The sequence below is a fragment of the Zingiber officinale genome, chromosome 6A (genome assembly GCF_018446385.1).
Source record: "Zingiber officinale cultivar Zhangliang chromosome 6A, Zo_v1.1, whole genome shotgun sequence".
In the NCBI taxonomy this organism is placed as follows: Eukaryota; Viridiplantae; Streptophyta; class Magnoliopsida; order Zingiberales; family Zingiberaceae; genus Zingiber; species Zingiber officinale.
In genome coordinates, this window is record NC_055997.1 from 9,584,394 (window position 1) to 9,599,892 (window position 15,499).

General features: G+C 44.4%; 1 protein-coding gene across 1 annotated transcript; it reads left to right on the plus strand.

The window, feature by feature from the left end:
- Positions 1–11,371: 11,371 nt before the first annotated feature.
- Positions 11,372–12,451, plus strand: LOC121994598. Its single transcript, XM_042548580.1, has 3 exons — positions 11,372–11,473; positions 11,615–11,797; positions 12,287–12,451. Exons 1-3 carry the CDS (start codon positions 11,372–11,374, stop codon positions 12,449–12,451), a joined length of 450 nt encoding a protein of 149 aa, XP_042404514.1.
- Positions 12,452–15,499: the final 3,048 nt, after the last annotated feature.

The window sequence follows — 15,499 nt, forward strand, 5'->3', positions numbered from 1 at the left end:
TCCTTTCACTAAGGTCCTTAAGGCAAGAGCTTTTGATGGGCATGTTGAAGGGTTGGGAATCAGATGTATGGCAGCAGATATGGCAGCTTAGTCTTTTAGTATAAGTGGGAGATTGTTAGAGTGTATACTAAAAGCCTAGCTTTTGGTATAAACATTTATCTAGAAATAAGAATCACATTGGTCAAATGTCTACATTTATGATAAATGTAGTTGTTCAATTAATTTATATTGTAGATAACATGGTGTGTGGTGTCACACACAGAGGATCATGTTATCAGTACCTTATAAATTATAAACAGTAGCTCACGACCATAATGGAAAGGAACAAACCATTGGAAGGTCGTAGTGTAATTAGGTATTAGTTTATCTTAACTATATAATTACACTAGTACACTTAGAGTGTATTGAGTAGGATCAATGGGAGATCGTTTCTTTTATACTGACTTTATAAAGAAACAAAGACCTCAGTTATTATGGAAGTGTGTGCTCTTAATCCTAATATAATAACAAGCACATATATTTGATATTTATTTCTTTAATTTATCAATGGGTGAGATTTAGTTCGATGAATCAATAAGCCCGATAAGTTGGGAAATGATATCACTTATAGTGTGTGTTGTTGATTATAGAAGGAAACTGTGTCCTAGTGATCTAGGTTGAGAATGTCCCCAAGAGGAGCTCATAAGGATTGTCATGTTAAACCCTGCAGGTGGACTTAGTCCGACATGACGATGAAGTTGAGTGGTACTACTCTTGGAGCTAGATATTAATTAAGTGAGTTGTCAGTAACTTACTTAATTAGTGGACATTTGTTATCTTAAACACAGGGAGACTAACACACTCATAATAAGAAGGAGCCCAAAAATGTAATTTGGGATTGGTGCGGTAGTTCAATAATAGTTCTTTAGTGGAATGAATTATTATTGATGAAATTAAGTTGTGTGTTCGGTGAACACGGATGCTTAATTTCATCGGGAGACCAAAACCAATTCCTCCTCTCGGTCCCTATCGTAGCCTCTAGTATAGAGATTTATACCCACCGTGATACCCACCTTCTTACCCATCCAATGGGGCCAAGCTAGCTTGGAACCTAAGCTAGGGCCGCCAAGTCCAAGTGGATGAGATATGTAGGCGGCCAAAGCTTGGGTCCCAAGCTTAGGTGGCGACCACTAGAATATTAAAAAGATTTTTATTAAAATGTGGATATCATGATTTTAAAGAGAGTTTAAAATTAAAATTTTTTTATAACTTTCTACAAAAGATTAAGAGAAGAGATTAATCTCTTTCCTTATTTGTAGATTAAAAGGATGGTTTTAATTTTTGGTAAAAACTTTCCTTATTTGTAAATCATCTACATGTTTAAAAGAGAGTTTAAAATTTGAAATCTTTCCTTATTTGTTGATTAAAGGAGGATTTTAAATTTTAAGAAAACTTTCAATTTTAATCATGTTCATGATTTAAAAGAGAGTTTAAAATTAAATATTCTCTTTTATAAGTTTCTACAAAAGATTAAGAAAAGATTTGATATCTTTCCTTATTTGTAGATTAAAAGAGATTTTAATTTTTAGAGATAACTTTCTTTTTATCCACATGTTTAAAAGAAATATTTTAATTCCTTTTTATAAACCACCATGAAGGGAAAAATTATTTGAGAAATTTTTATAAATTTCCGAAAGCAAATTAGGAAGTTTTAATTCTTGTGTGAATTAAAATTTCCTTGATTTGTGGAATGATGTGGCCGGCCATTGTATTTGTAAAAAGGAAATTATTTTTAATTAAATAAAATTTTCTTTTTCATGGCAAAATAATTAAGAAAGTTTTTAATTAAATTTCCTTATTTGCCAAGACCAAGGATTATAAAAGAGGGGGTAGAGAAGGCTTCATTGTGATAAACTCTATTATTCTTCTCCTCTCTTTTCCTCCTTGGTGGCCGGCCCTAGCTTCTTCCTCTTCTCTTCTTCTTATGGCCGGCGGCAACCTTTCTTGGAGCTCTTGATGGTGGCCGGTTCTAGCTAGGAGAAGAAGGAGAGAAAGGTGGTTTTGTTTCTTGTATCCCTTGGAGCTTGGTGGTGGTGGCTGGACCTCTACTTCTCTTGGAGAATTGTGGTGGCCGAAACTTGCAAGGAAGAAGAAGGTGCTTGGTGGTTCTCATCTCGGAAGATCGTTGCCCACACAACGTCCGAGGTTAGAAGAGGAATACGGTAGAAGATCAAGAGGTTTTTCTAAAAGGTATAACTAGTAATTTTTCTTTCCGCATCATACTAGTTATTTTTGGAAATAATACTAAATACAAGAGGCATACGATTCTAGAGTTTCGAATTTATTTTCGATATAGTGTTCTTTTGTTTTTCTTGTCCTTGTGATTTGATTGTTCTTTTCGGTTAACCTAAAGTTATTTTAGGAAATTAAATATTAGCTTTCTATAAAAGGTTTTGTCTAGTCGGTGGTGGTTGCTCCCATATCCAAGAAGGTCATGTGCCTCGCCACGTCAGTACTGGGAACCGATTATGGAAATTAATATTTAATGGAGTTAATAACTTAAGGTGACTTGGGTCGAACGTGTTAAGTTCCGCAGGAGATCCAAGTCAAAACCTAAAAGAGCAAATAGATTAAGTTTTGGATCAAACGTGTTAAGTTCTGCAGGCGATCCAAAATTTAATTTAAAAGAACACATGGTAGCTAGGAAAAGGTTCAGACCTTTGTACAAAATTTTTGTACAGTGGAACCTCTAGGCTTTCCGAGTAGCAACCAACAGCAGCATGAGTTGCATGTCCGACCGGACGCTCGGCCAGTGAAGCAGAGAAAAAGATATTTCAGTGTCGAGCAGAATGCCATCATCCGGGCGGAAGTAGAGAAACTTCTGGAAGCCGGCCACATACGCGAGGTGCAGTTCCCGAGCTGGCTGGCTAACGTAGTATTAGTCTCCAAGCCGGGCGGCAAGTGGAGAGTCTGCATCGACTTTCGGGACTTAAACAAAGCATGCCCCAAAGATTTTTATCCACTGCCCCGGATAGATCAACTGGTGGACTCTATGGCCGGCTGCGAGTTAATATGTATGCTCGACGCCTACCAAGGCTATCATCAAGTGCCGCTCGCCCGTGCCGACGGCACATATTGCTACAATGTGATGCCGTTCGGATTGAAGAATGCCGGGGCTACCTATCAACGCTTGATGAACAAAGTGTTCAGGGAGCAGATTGGGCGGAATCTGGAAGTCTATGTGGACGACATTCTTATCAAATCAATCCGAGCGGCCGATCTCTTCAAGGACATGGAAGAAACCTTCCGAACGCTACACAGATATGGAGTCAGGCTAAATCCCCAGAAGTGCCTGTTCGGAGCAAAAGGAGGGCGTTTCTTGGGGTACATAGTGACCGAGCGGGGAATTGAAGCAAATCCCAGCAAAGTGAAAGCTCTACAAGACATGCCGCCTCCAAGAAATACAAGGGAAGTGCAGCGGTTGACCGGTCGGATAACTGCTTTGTCCAGATTCATCTCCAAAACCGCCGACCGGAGCCTACCATTCTTCAAGATCCTGCGCAAGGCTACTAAGTTCCAGTGGGATGAAGAATGTGACCGAGCGTTCGGAGAATTGAAAACATATCTCAATTCTCTGTACTTGCCAAGCCGATCGGGGTGAGTCACTTTATATTTATCTCGTCAATCGAACATGTCAGAGGCTCAAGACTTGTGAGGGTGAGCGCTAAGCCAGTGTATTTTCTAAGCCACATTTTAAAAGATGCTGAATCTCGTTACACCGGGCTCGAGAAGTTGGCCTTTGCTTTGGTTCTAGCCGCTCGGCGCTTTCGACCATATTTCTTGGCTCACACCATCATTGTCCGGACGAACAACCCACTAGGAAGGGTGCTGTTGAATCCAGAAGCGTCCGGACGGCTCATCAAATGGACGACAGAACTAAGTGAATTTGACATCCAATACCAGCCCCGTTCGGCGATCAAAGCGCAATCCTTGGCTGATTTTGTGACCGAAGTGCAAAAGCCAGAGCCGGAGGCTCTGTGGAGAATATATGTGGATGGGTCTTCCACTCGGCTCGGAAGTGGGATTGGAATATTGCTGCTCTCGCCTCAAGAAGAAAAGATGCACTTATCCGTCCGGCTGGATTACAAAGTTACCAACAATGAAGCAGAGTATGAGGCCCTCATAGCCGGATTACAGGCAGCACGGCATGTGGGAGCCGGTCGGGTGACACTTTATTCAGATTCACAGTTGGCCGCTCAGCAACTATCTGGCACCTTTGAAATCAACATCGCTCGGCTTAAACTCTACGCTGAGGCCTTTGAAAAACTCAAAGCTAATTTCCGCGAGGTTCTTGTTCAGAAGATTCCCCGAACGGAGAACCAGGCAGCCGATGAGTTGGCCAAACTAGCAAGTTCTATAACGCCGGTCATTATCCCGAAGCCAATTGAACAAGTATCTTTGGTGGCATATGTTGACCGGATGGAAGGCCTCATGTTTCCGGACGACTGGAGGACACCCATCATGGAGTTTTTGCGCTCGGGCACCACTCCTGCCGATCGGGATGAAGCCCAGCTGCTCAGGAGGAGGGCCGGTCGGTTCACACTCATCGGCGATCAGCTCTACAAGAAGGCTTTCTCTCGCCCGCTGTTGAAGTGTGTGAGCTCGGAAGACTCGGCTTACATCCTCCTAGAGGTACATCAAGGATCGTGCGGAGGACATCTGGGCGGACGATCACTAGCCAAGAAGATTTTGCTAGCTGGATACTTTTGGCCGACCTTACAAATGGACGCCGCTCGGACAGTATCTACGTGCCTTTCATGCCAGAAGTATCACAACTTCTCGCACCGACCGGCAGAGGAGATGAAGACATCAGTCGTTTCATGTCCGTTCGATCAATGGGGAATGAATATTGTGGGTCCATTTCCGATGGCGACCGGGCAGAGGAAATTTTTGCTGGTGGCGGTCGATTATTTTTCCAAGTGGGTGGAGGCCGAGCCACTAGCCAGGATCACCGAACAGATGGTCAAAAAATTCATTTGGCAACACATCATCTGTAGGTTCGGTATCCCTCGCCGATTGGTTTCCGACAATGGGCGGCAATTCACAGGGAAAGTGCTAGAAGATTGGTGCAAAAGCTACGGCATCGAGCAACACTTCACGTCCGTGGCTTACTCCCAAAGCAACGGTCAAGCCGAAGTAGCCAACCGGAAAATTCTCCGTATTCTGCGCGCTCGGCTCGACCACTTGGGAGGAAGTTGGCCAGATGAAGTGCCGGGCGTTTTATGGGCCATCCGGACGACTCCTAAGGAAGCAACGGGCGTCACACCTTTTCATCTGGTGTACGGCGGCGAAGTCGGCGTCAAGTCCGTCCGGGCCCAATGTTACGATGGAAGCAACGCCGAGCGGAGGAACATGGAGCTGGATTTGGTTGATGAGGAGCGGGCCAAAGCAGCCGTACAGCTGATGGCGTACCGTCAACGGATGAAGCAAAACTACAACCGGCGCGTCATTCCCCGGTCCTTCCAGGTCGGCGACCTCGTCTGGAAGAAAATCAAACCGGTCGACGACGTTGGCAAGCTTGAAGCTCCGTGGGCAGGTCCCTTCAAAATCATCGAAAAGCTCCGCTCAGGCGCGTATTATTTGGAGGACGAGGACGGTCGGCAGCTAGATAGGTCGTGGAGCGCAAATCACCTCCAGCCTTACCGGGCGGGATGAAAGGTGTGTCAATGTAAATCATCCTGTATACTTTTTCCGACTGAATGCTTGAAATGCAAAAACGAAAAATCTAGAGAATAAATATAAGGCACCGTCAAGAAAAATCGAAGGCCCCATACCGTTCGGACGGAGGTAAATTATCCGAGCCAAAATGCTCAATGCTGAAGACCCCGTGCCGTTCGGCCGGGCGTACGATACCCAAGCATCGACACAAAAACCGAAGGACACGTGCGGGAAGCAAAGTGGTGTAATATGGCGCTAATTCTGTATATTTTAAGCTGCGCCGAACGAAAGCGTTAAAATTAGCTTTAACGGCCGTCTAGCCCAGACGTTAAACCGTAGAGCCGCGCCGACCGGCTATAAATAACCGCGCCGTCGAGCACCGACGTTAAAGATCGGGAGACGAGCCGGCGTCTATAAACGTCTGAGCAGAAGACCGACGAGCCCCGTCGTTAAAAATCGAGAGCCGCGCCGACCGGCTATAAATAACCGCGCCGTCGAGCACCGACGTTAAAGATCGGGAGACGAGCCGGCGTCTATAAACGTCCGGGCGGAAGGCCGGCGAGCCCCGGCGTTAAAAATCGAGAGCCGCGCCGACCGGCTATAAATAACCGCGCCGTCGAGCACCGACGTTAAAGATCGGGAGACGAGCCGGCGTCTATAAACGTCCGAGCGGAAGACCGACGAGCCCCGTCGTTAAAAATCGAGAGCCGCGCCGACCGGCTATAAATAACCGCGCCGTCGAGCACCGACGTTAAAGATCGGGAGACGAGCCGGCGTCTATAAACGTCCGAGCGGAAGACCGACGAGCCCCGTCGTTAAAAATCGAGAGCCGCGCCGACCGGCTATAAATAACCGCGCCGTCGAGCACCGACGTTAAAGATCGGGAGACGAGCCGGCGTCTATAAACGTCCGAGCGGAAGACCGACGAGTCCCGTCGTTAAAAATCGAGAGCCGCTCCGACCGGCTACAAATAACCGCGCCGTCGAGATCCGACGTTAAAGATCGAGAGTTAAACCCGCGTTTGTGAGCTCACTGGATGAAACTAAGGACGCCAAATAACGAGCGTTCGCGAGTACTAAATTGATTAAGTCCGATCGGCCATCAGTTTGCCAATACTTCGCATTCACTGAATGCAAACAGCATAGCCAAGCGCTAAACGATTTCGAGGAAAACAAGTCAACTGATTAACCCGATCGGTCATCTAGTGTGGAACACGTGGAGCTTAACTGATTCTACGAATAAGCACCAAACAGAAAAAAAAAACGGCAATGATGGGCAAGCAAAAATAGAGACAAAAGAAGACAATTACGCCGATCGGCACATGCAAAAAGTGTACATCAGCAGATGAAATACAGAAAGTACTGAAAAGAACTCGCTTCACTCCGGGTCCTCAAAATTAAAAAAGGCGTCCGGGATATCGTCAATCATAGCCGCCAGATCTGAAGAGGGAATGCTCAGGTCAGCAGGAAGGTGCCCCCCCTTCTTTAAATACGCCATGGTGACCTTGACCGCCTCGATGAAGGTTGAGGAGACGTTGCTACCGAACTTTTCGCCAAAGCGCTCCGAGCGGAGGTATTCCTGGCGCGCTGCAGCTAGGCGACTCGGCTCTTCCTCCTTATATTTTTTGAGCAACGCCCGGGAAGCAGTTAAGGAATCTTGGAGGGCCTTCAAGTTCGCTTTAGCCTTAGTGCGTTCAGTCGAACGGACCTCCCGTTCGGCGTTCAGCTGGGCCTCTAGATCCTTGGATCGCTGATTTAGTGCATGGACATCTACTTTCATTTTGTCCAGATCAGCGATCGCCTGCCTCTTCCTGCTACCGGCGCGCTTCACATCTTTGTCGCGCTTCTTCACCAAGTCCCCTAGCCGAGCCACCTCAGTAGCTAGGTCGGCAGCCTTCTTCTGTTCGACCTCAAGAGCTTGTTTCTCCCGCTCGGCCGTGGGACCTTCCGACACTTGGAGTTTTCCCAGGAGATCCTCCAACTCGGCTAGCCGATGGCTAGTGGCGATTTGCTCGGCCCAATGCTGTAAGGAAACAATAAAATCAAACCAAATAGTAGAGACACAAGAAGAAAAATGAACCCACCGAGTGGCCTGCTGCATGTGGTTAGCGGACCCCTCAAGGTTATCTCATGAACGGGCTTGAAGGCCAATCGGCAGACAATAAATATTCCTCCGATGGGAATCGAAGGGTAGTCTTGACGGTCGGGTGGCCGGACGGCACTTCGCCTGGCCCGAGGACTCCCCAATGGTTGAAGTTTCGCCAAACCGTCGTAAGCGACGACGAGTCCGTGGAGGAGAGCCGGAGGGGTGCGGTGGGCGAGGCCACCGAGGTCCCGATCTGCGACGGCGTGCGATCCGGCGAGCGACCTCGATCGGCGCCTGTGGTTCGCCCTCTTGGCTCGGCGGACTGGAGTCTCTTCGACGCTTCCGCCGAGTTTCGATGGTGAATCCCGACTGGGACTCTCTACCGGGCAGAGGAAGCAGGATCCGCCTCAACCTCGCTGAGCGGATGGAGTAACTGCTTGTGATGCGCCCCTCTCCTCAGAGCCGCCGGGCGGGATTAGACCCGCCCGAGTTCTTTTTGGTAGCCGCACTTCCACGACTTTCAATTTCAGATGATCAGTAGCCTTGGAGCGCCACATGACTTCAGCCGCAGAGAAAAAATTAAAAGTTAGACAAAAAAGGCGAAGTGAGTAAAGAGTCCTTACTCATGCGGTAGGGAAGATTGGCCTGAACGGAGATAATCCAAAATGTACAACACCCCTTGAGAAGCAATCGGTCGATTTTGTACTGACCGGACAACCGCTTTCGCATGAAGGTAGGGATTGCTTCGAATTTACCGAGCTCCTACTGGCCCAGACAATGATCCGCCATTTAGTTCGAATGGCCGCCGAAGTCGTATATAGAAGAAAAACTCCTTCCAATGCTTGTTGAGCTCGGATATTATCAAAAATTTGAAGCCTATTCTACTTTGGAAAATAAAGGTGCCCAACTCGGATTGTTTGGGGTAGAAGAAGAAGTGGAATATTTTGGGGTCAAGTGGAATACTATGCAGCCTAAAGAGGACGACCACCCCACTCAGCAGCCTAAAGGAATTCGGCACAAGTTGGCCGAGCGGGATGCGGAAATAATTACAAACTTCCAAAATAAATGGATGGGTAGGAAATCTAAGGCCGCCCTGGAATTGGTCTAGAAAAAAGCAAATGGTACCGATCGGCGGGTTTTGGGGCCGATCGGTCGGGTCGGCTATAACTATTTCATGGTCGTCCGGGATCCCGTACATCCGAACAAGACGCCGAGCGCCCTCCTCGTCAAATTTACTTTCCATACTCATATACCATGGACCGTGAACATGGGTAGCGGGTTCGGAGGAGCTCGCCATCTCGAAGAGACAAAAGGATAGCAACGAAAGAGAGGTGAAACGATTAGGAAAGACCTGGTAAGTGAGGAAAGAAGGCTCACTAAGAAGGAGATGGGCGGAGAAGATCGCCGGTGAGAGGATAGCCGCCGAAAAACGGGAACTGGATTGCCGGAGGCCGCAGCAATAGAGGAGGCAGAAGGACAAAGCACGAGCAAAGATGCGGCAGAGGAGGAGGACTAAGGCTTTATACGGCCGAAGTCGATTAGCCTCCATCGTCCGATCCAGGTCATGAGAAACAAGGACGTCATCGGGCCGTCCATTTCAAAACAAGCGGCGTCCCATCGTACGGATCATCACCGCCACGCGAGAAGAGCCACGTGGCGCTCTGTCACCAGGCGCAATTAATGCGCCCATACCGCGCGTGCTTCGACTTAATGAAAAGGATTTGCATGATTTTCGAGAAGATTTAGACAAGCAAACATTTACGTGGAGCGCCAAGACATTCAAAACGAGGAGCCGAGCGGCTGAATTTGGCATAAGGGCCGAACGGCTCAAGGGATATTATAAGCGACGGTAAGGCGACGACTGCCCGCTCGGACACATAGTCCAGTCAGTCGGACTCACTGCCTCCTTCGACTAGACTTGAAGGGGAGGCAAGTGATCCGGCGGTGAGAATGGGGGACCCACTTCCTGAAGGGTCCCAGCCTGAGGACAGATGGAGGGCTGACTAAGCGGGTAAGGGCCGCGTCAAGCAGTTGAGCAGGTCCAAACGGAGCCAGATATAACCCAGCCATAGGCTTGGGTTTCCGACGCCAAGGCGGGTGTCTGCCCGGCTGGAACCGAAGGGTCGAGCGGGTGTCTGCCCGGCTGGAACCGAAGGGCCGAGCGGGTGGTCCGTTCGGCCAGGATAAGGGCGAGGATACAAAGGTTAGCCGAACGGCCTATTCGTTCGGCTCGGGATATGGGATGTCAGCAAAGGCATGCCTAATGATTATGCCGTACACAAGATTTCATGATAGAGGATCTAGCCGTCACATCATGGAGAGGTTGATACAGTAGCGGTATGACCTTATGGATGCCCTTCTGACAAACCCATACCTGGGCATGGTCGAAAGCAGGTGATTGCTTTGATTGGCGTGCCCAGGCTCCTTCGAGAGGCCTATATAAGGTCTCCATTTCTTCACCGGAGGTACACGAGTCTTCTGTTTCTAAGCCACCTCTTTGTTATTCCTCGCATGACTTGAGCGTCGGAGGGCCGTCGCCGGGACACCCCTCCCGGCTCGGTTTTGTTGCAGGTTCGCCGGAGCACTCGAGGATCTAGTAGGGAGCGTCACATCCCCAGCGTTCGTTGACCCCTGGTTCGGACAGGATCAATAACAATTATAGTTAAGGGTTCAAAATCTCAGCATCGTTAGGATATCTTAGTTGGGAGAGTATTAGACTAAATATCTCGTGTGTTCTTAGTTGGGAGAGTATTAGACTAAAGATCTTGTGTGTTCGATCTATTTTCATATTTTTATGTATTTTTTAAGTTGTTCAAAAATTCATAAAAAAAAAATTATTTCAAATAAATAATTTTTATAACAAATATAGTTAAAGATTCATAACTTTTGTATTGGCAAGGTTAGTTTAGTTGGAAGAGCCTCAAATTAAAGATTTGAAGGTCGTGTTCGATTCGTGTTCTCAATCCATGCTCATTGTATTTTTATATTATTTTTTGACTCGCTCAAAAATTTTTCATAACAATCAAAACTTCAATATTGGATTTTTATTAACTTGCTCAAACACTTTTAAAAGAATTTTCATAACAGATAGGGGTTCAAAATTTTAACATTGGTAGGATAGCTCAGTTGGGGGAGTCAGACTAAGATCTAAGGTCGCACATTCACTATATTTTTTTAATATTTTGTTAATTGCTCAGAATTTTTTTTAAAAAAAATTCCATTTCAAATAAATATTTTCATAATAAATACATTTAAGGGTTCAAAACTTAAACATTGCCGAGGATAGCACAATTGAGAGAGCCTTAAACTAAAGATTTGAAGGTTGCTTGTTCATTCCACACTTAATGCATTTTTTATATAAAGTTTGAACTTGCTAAAAAACAATCTTAAAAGAATTTTCATTTCAAATAATATTTTTATAACAATTACACTTAAACTTTGTTGGAGAGGGAGTGAGGTAAGAAAAGGAAAGATATAAAAGAATAAGCTTTAATCTTTCTTACTCATAAAATGAAAGATTTTCTTATATCCTAATTTGAGATGTAAAGAAAGGTAAGGGTAACTTAAAAGAATTTTATTCCATCCGGCTATGACGAGAGGCATTGATGGTGCTCAGGAAGTGGCGGTCCATTCATTGGATTACGAACATGACCGAGAGTTTGTTGTTGAGTCCATCTCCTCAGACACCGAGGTCATACTGACGCATCCTGATTAAGATAATCTCAGCGGAGGACTCATCAACCGTCTTCTCGTACATAATAGATCTGTTGGCGCCGCGGATTGGCTAGGAGTGAGGTACTAGGAGAGACATAACCTGGCGCTGACGCCACAGGGAGTAGGGCACCAGAGGAATTCTAAAGAGCTCATTGCGGTGGAAGCTGCGCGGTTTCTCAAGAAATGTGGCCTCTACAAGCACCTCCTTGGTTCTGGACAGCACATCTTCATGTATAGGTATTACTTTTTCCTTATGATTCATGAATCTACACCTACAAGACCCCACGGGTCATCTGAGATGGTAAGTGGTGGCATTCTTGCCACATGAGGTCGCGGGGTTGAATCGTGGGGTGGAGCCGCAGGGTTGTCGGGGTGTAAATCCCCGGACCCTTTGCAACTCACCCCACCATCACTTGCCCTCTTGACTACCGTGATTTACCTCTCTCGTGATAACCTGGAGTCTGGTGCGACAGGGGCGCTGGGACGAACGATTTCACCTTTTGCCACATGAATCTACACCTACAAAATCCCAATTTCTTTATTGCCCCTATCGATTGATTTTATCTTTTACAATCCTTTTTCTGAAACTTGAGGGCTCTATTGATATTTTTATGACTCAATCGCGTGTTGTCTATTAGAAAACGCCAAAGATTAACTATTTTCCTTCAAATCTGAAAGCCTATTTGCTTGTATCTTACTATTGGATGCTTGGTTATGGAAATTCTTCTGATTTCATGATTCAAAAATATGTTTCTTTTTTCAAGAAAAAATTTCCTTTTGTTTTCACAAGGGTGAAGCATTTTGCATCTTTGAGCGTCGACAGCAACACATGAAACATGATGAACGCAAAGACAAGTGCTTTATGGTCTCCATCAAGGATAGCGCTGCACCTGCATCCAATAGCTACGAGCAATATGGTAATGGAGAGACCCTTGCCGCCCTTAAGATTTACTAATCAAATTATCATGGAGCTACAATTTCATAGTCATAGTCTCTTGGCCTCTTCACTTGTGTATGTGAAAAAATGAGGGTAATTATATAATTTTATCTATTTAACCTTTATTCATTTCCCTGGTCTCCTAAACAAGACAAAATATGTTACGTTAATTAATCTTCCCTCCTCTCACACAAGGAAAACATAATACTTTACTTTCCCTCCATTTCCTTATAAGATACGACAATTAAACAATAAATATTATTTGAGAAGTAATTTTATTGGATTTTTTAGAATTTTTTTTAAAAAAATTGGGATTTAAATAGAGTATGCATGACATATGTTAAGGGGATTAGTCTATTAGGCTTAGGTAAAGTCTGTTTGGAATAACCATTTAAGTGGGAGTTGATTGAGAAATGAACTTAGGGCATAATTAATTAAACCTAAGTTTTTAATCCTATTCACATAATTTTCCCCAATCCTTTCTCCTCTCCCTCATTTATGCTGATGCTCGATTCCCCCTTCCTCTCGATATCTCCATCTCCCTCTCTCTCATGTTGTCGTCGGTCCCTCTCTAACCAAAAGCATGAGGCCACCTGATCTCCTCTCCGGCCAAGAGCTAGAGGCCACCTAATCCTCTTCCCTTCGGTCGACCGCTGCAGATCCACCATGCACCGATTTCTTTTGCCACGAGTAGGGAAATGCTACAATGCCCTATTTCTCTTTTGATTGCCTCTCTCCCATCCCCTCCACCTTCATCAATGAGATCGACATTGACACCATTTCGCAGTGTGCCATCGTCTCTTCACCTGTGCCAATCCTAGCCGCTTTGTTCATTGTCGTGCTACGAGAACGACTTGAAGAGGAGATCCCCATCTCCTCACAGTTGCATCTGGGATATTCATCGAGCGACTACAAATCTGAGTGGAGAGTTCCATTTTCATCACAACTGCATCTGATTCCTCGCTGAGTAGCAGCAGATCTGATTTAGGGTAAGATATGCTTAGTATTAGGCTGATGGAGAATTGAGTACATTCTGTATTGGATTGGTTAATCCATTAATGATAGTGTTAGGTTGAATAGGATTGTCCTCATATCTTGATTAAATCAACTATTAGGTTGGCTAATGGTCTCATGAATGGATTAATTCATTATTAATTATATGCAGATCAATGAAATTGGATTAACTTGATCAATAAAATCAGATTAGCTAATTAAAGAACTCCAAGAATCATGTTGATCAAGGAATAAGAAATTGGATGCAAAGGAATTGTGGAATGGTTAGGGTTAATTGAGGGTTAAACATAATCTAATGAAGATGTGGATTAAATTAGGGGTAACGTTGGCTTAACTCTAATTTAATTAAGCAATGAATGGTATTAGTGAGACTTAAACATTAATTGGGGAGTTAACTGATGATCATGTTTCGATTAGGGATACCTTAATTAGTTTAAGAGATTTAATTTAGCTATTTAATTTATATGAAGATAGCTAAATTGTATATACTGATGCAGGATAGTGATTGAGACGAGTAATGCAACATGGGAGTTATTTGGCACGGATTACACACATGATGCGGATACTTCTTACCTTGTTTCTTTAGTACTTTGACCTTAGTACATAAACTATATTTTGGATAGTTGTTGTATTTACCTTGACATAATTCACGTTATTCTTGAGTTTGATACATATTTTGCTTGATCTTTGAGATGATCAACTCCATATCTATACAGTCTCTCGTTACCATCTATGATATTTAGTAAATACTGGATATCTTGTTTATTTATATTGATTGTTATATATACATGTACTCTGTTGGACATGTTGGTTATACTGTGGCATAGTTGTTTGATGTATCTGTGGTAATAATTATTTGCATCTTGCTCATCATAGCATTGTATGCTTGTCGACGACTATGTCTCCCTTGTGGTCGAAAGAGTCATTGACCTTTGTTGCTCACTCGGCTGCTCAGGTTAGTGTACTTGGAGTAGTGAGTGCATCTTGTCCTGTCATGCCCAACTTGCTTTACTCAGGGGTAGTGGTAGCTAGAGTTACAAGCAGCAAAGACCCCATTACTATATAGCTAAATAGTTACTATGGAAACTATCCACTCTCACCACTTAGGAGTAGTAACTATTGGTAGTGTGTATAGTTGTCATTGTCCCGACCTCTCAACCATGCAGGGGTTGTGATAGCTGAGGGGTGGGCAAGAGTGACCATGTCATGCATATGCATATAATATGTGATTGCATATGCTTGTGATTGATTGCATCCATATGATTGTGATATGTTTATATATTATTGAGATATCATTGTGCTTGACATTGACTTGTTTATCAGTAGCTGGATAAGCCATTTATGATGCTATAGTGGATACGAGCAGTACTGTCGTAGATCCACCCTTTTCACTTGCTTTTACTACGTGCTTGGCACATAGTTCAAATATGGACAGATATTATGGCATTTTTGTTATGTTTATTGATTATTTCCCTATGAGACTATATAGTGTTGAATATCTCTATATATATTATGTTCATGCACTGTATATGTCCATTACTCGCTGAATCACCCGGAATCACTACCCCTTTTACTAATTTCCTTTCCCCAGGGAGTAGGTAAAGGATTTATGGAATCACTTGGAGATCATGTCCGCCAGTCCCATGTCACATTGAGTGTTTTCTTCCATTATTATTTTTACTCGCATTATTGGTTTTTCAGACTTGGTTATGTATTGAATAACTTGTGTGTGGATTTTGACTTGTGGTGTCCTTTTATTTGGTTATGTACTTATTGAGGTAAGTTATACCGGTACGTAGTCTAGTCAGTTATTTAGCATAGTTGTGTTTTGTACTAGTTGTGTAGGTTATGTTATGTATTTTCTTCCGCTATGTTTTTACTTCAGCCATGTAGGTTGCTTATTATTTTGCGTGGTTATATTATGTTTCCAGCCTTGTAGGCTGTAGTTATTATATCTGTACAGCCGTGTGACTATATATTTAGCTTTCATACGTTGTCATAAGGGGTAGATGTTGTCCATTTGTTGGGCAGAGACTCCTTTGAGGCTTGACA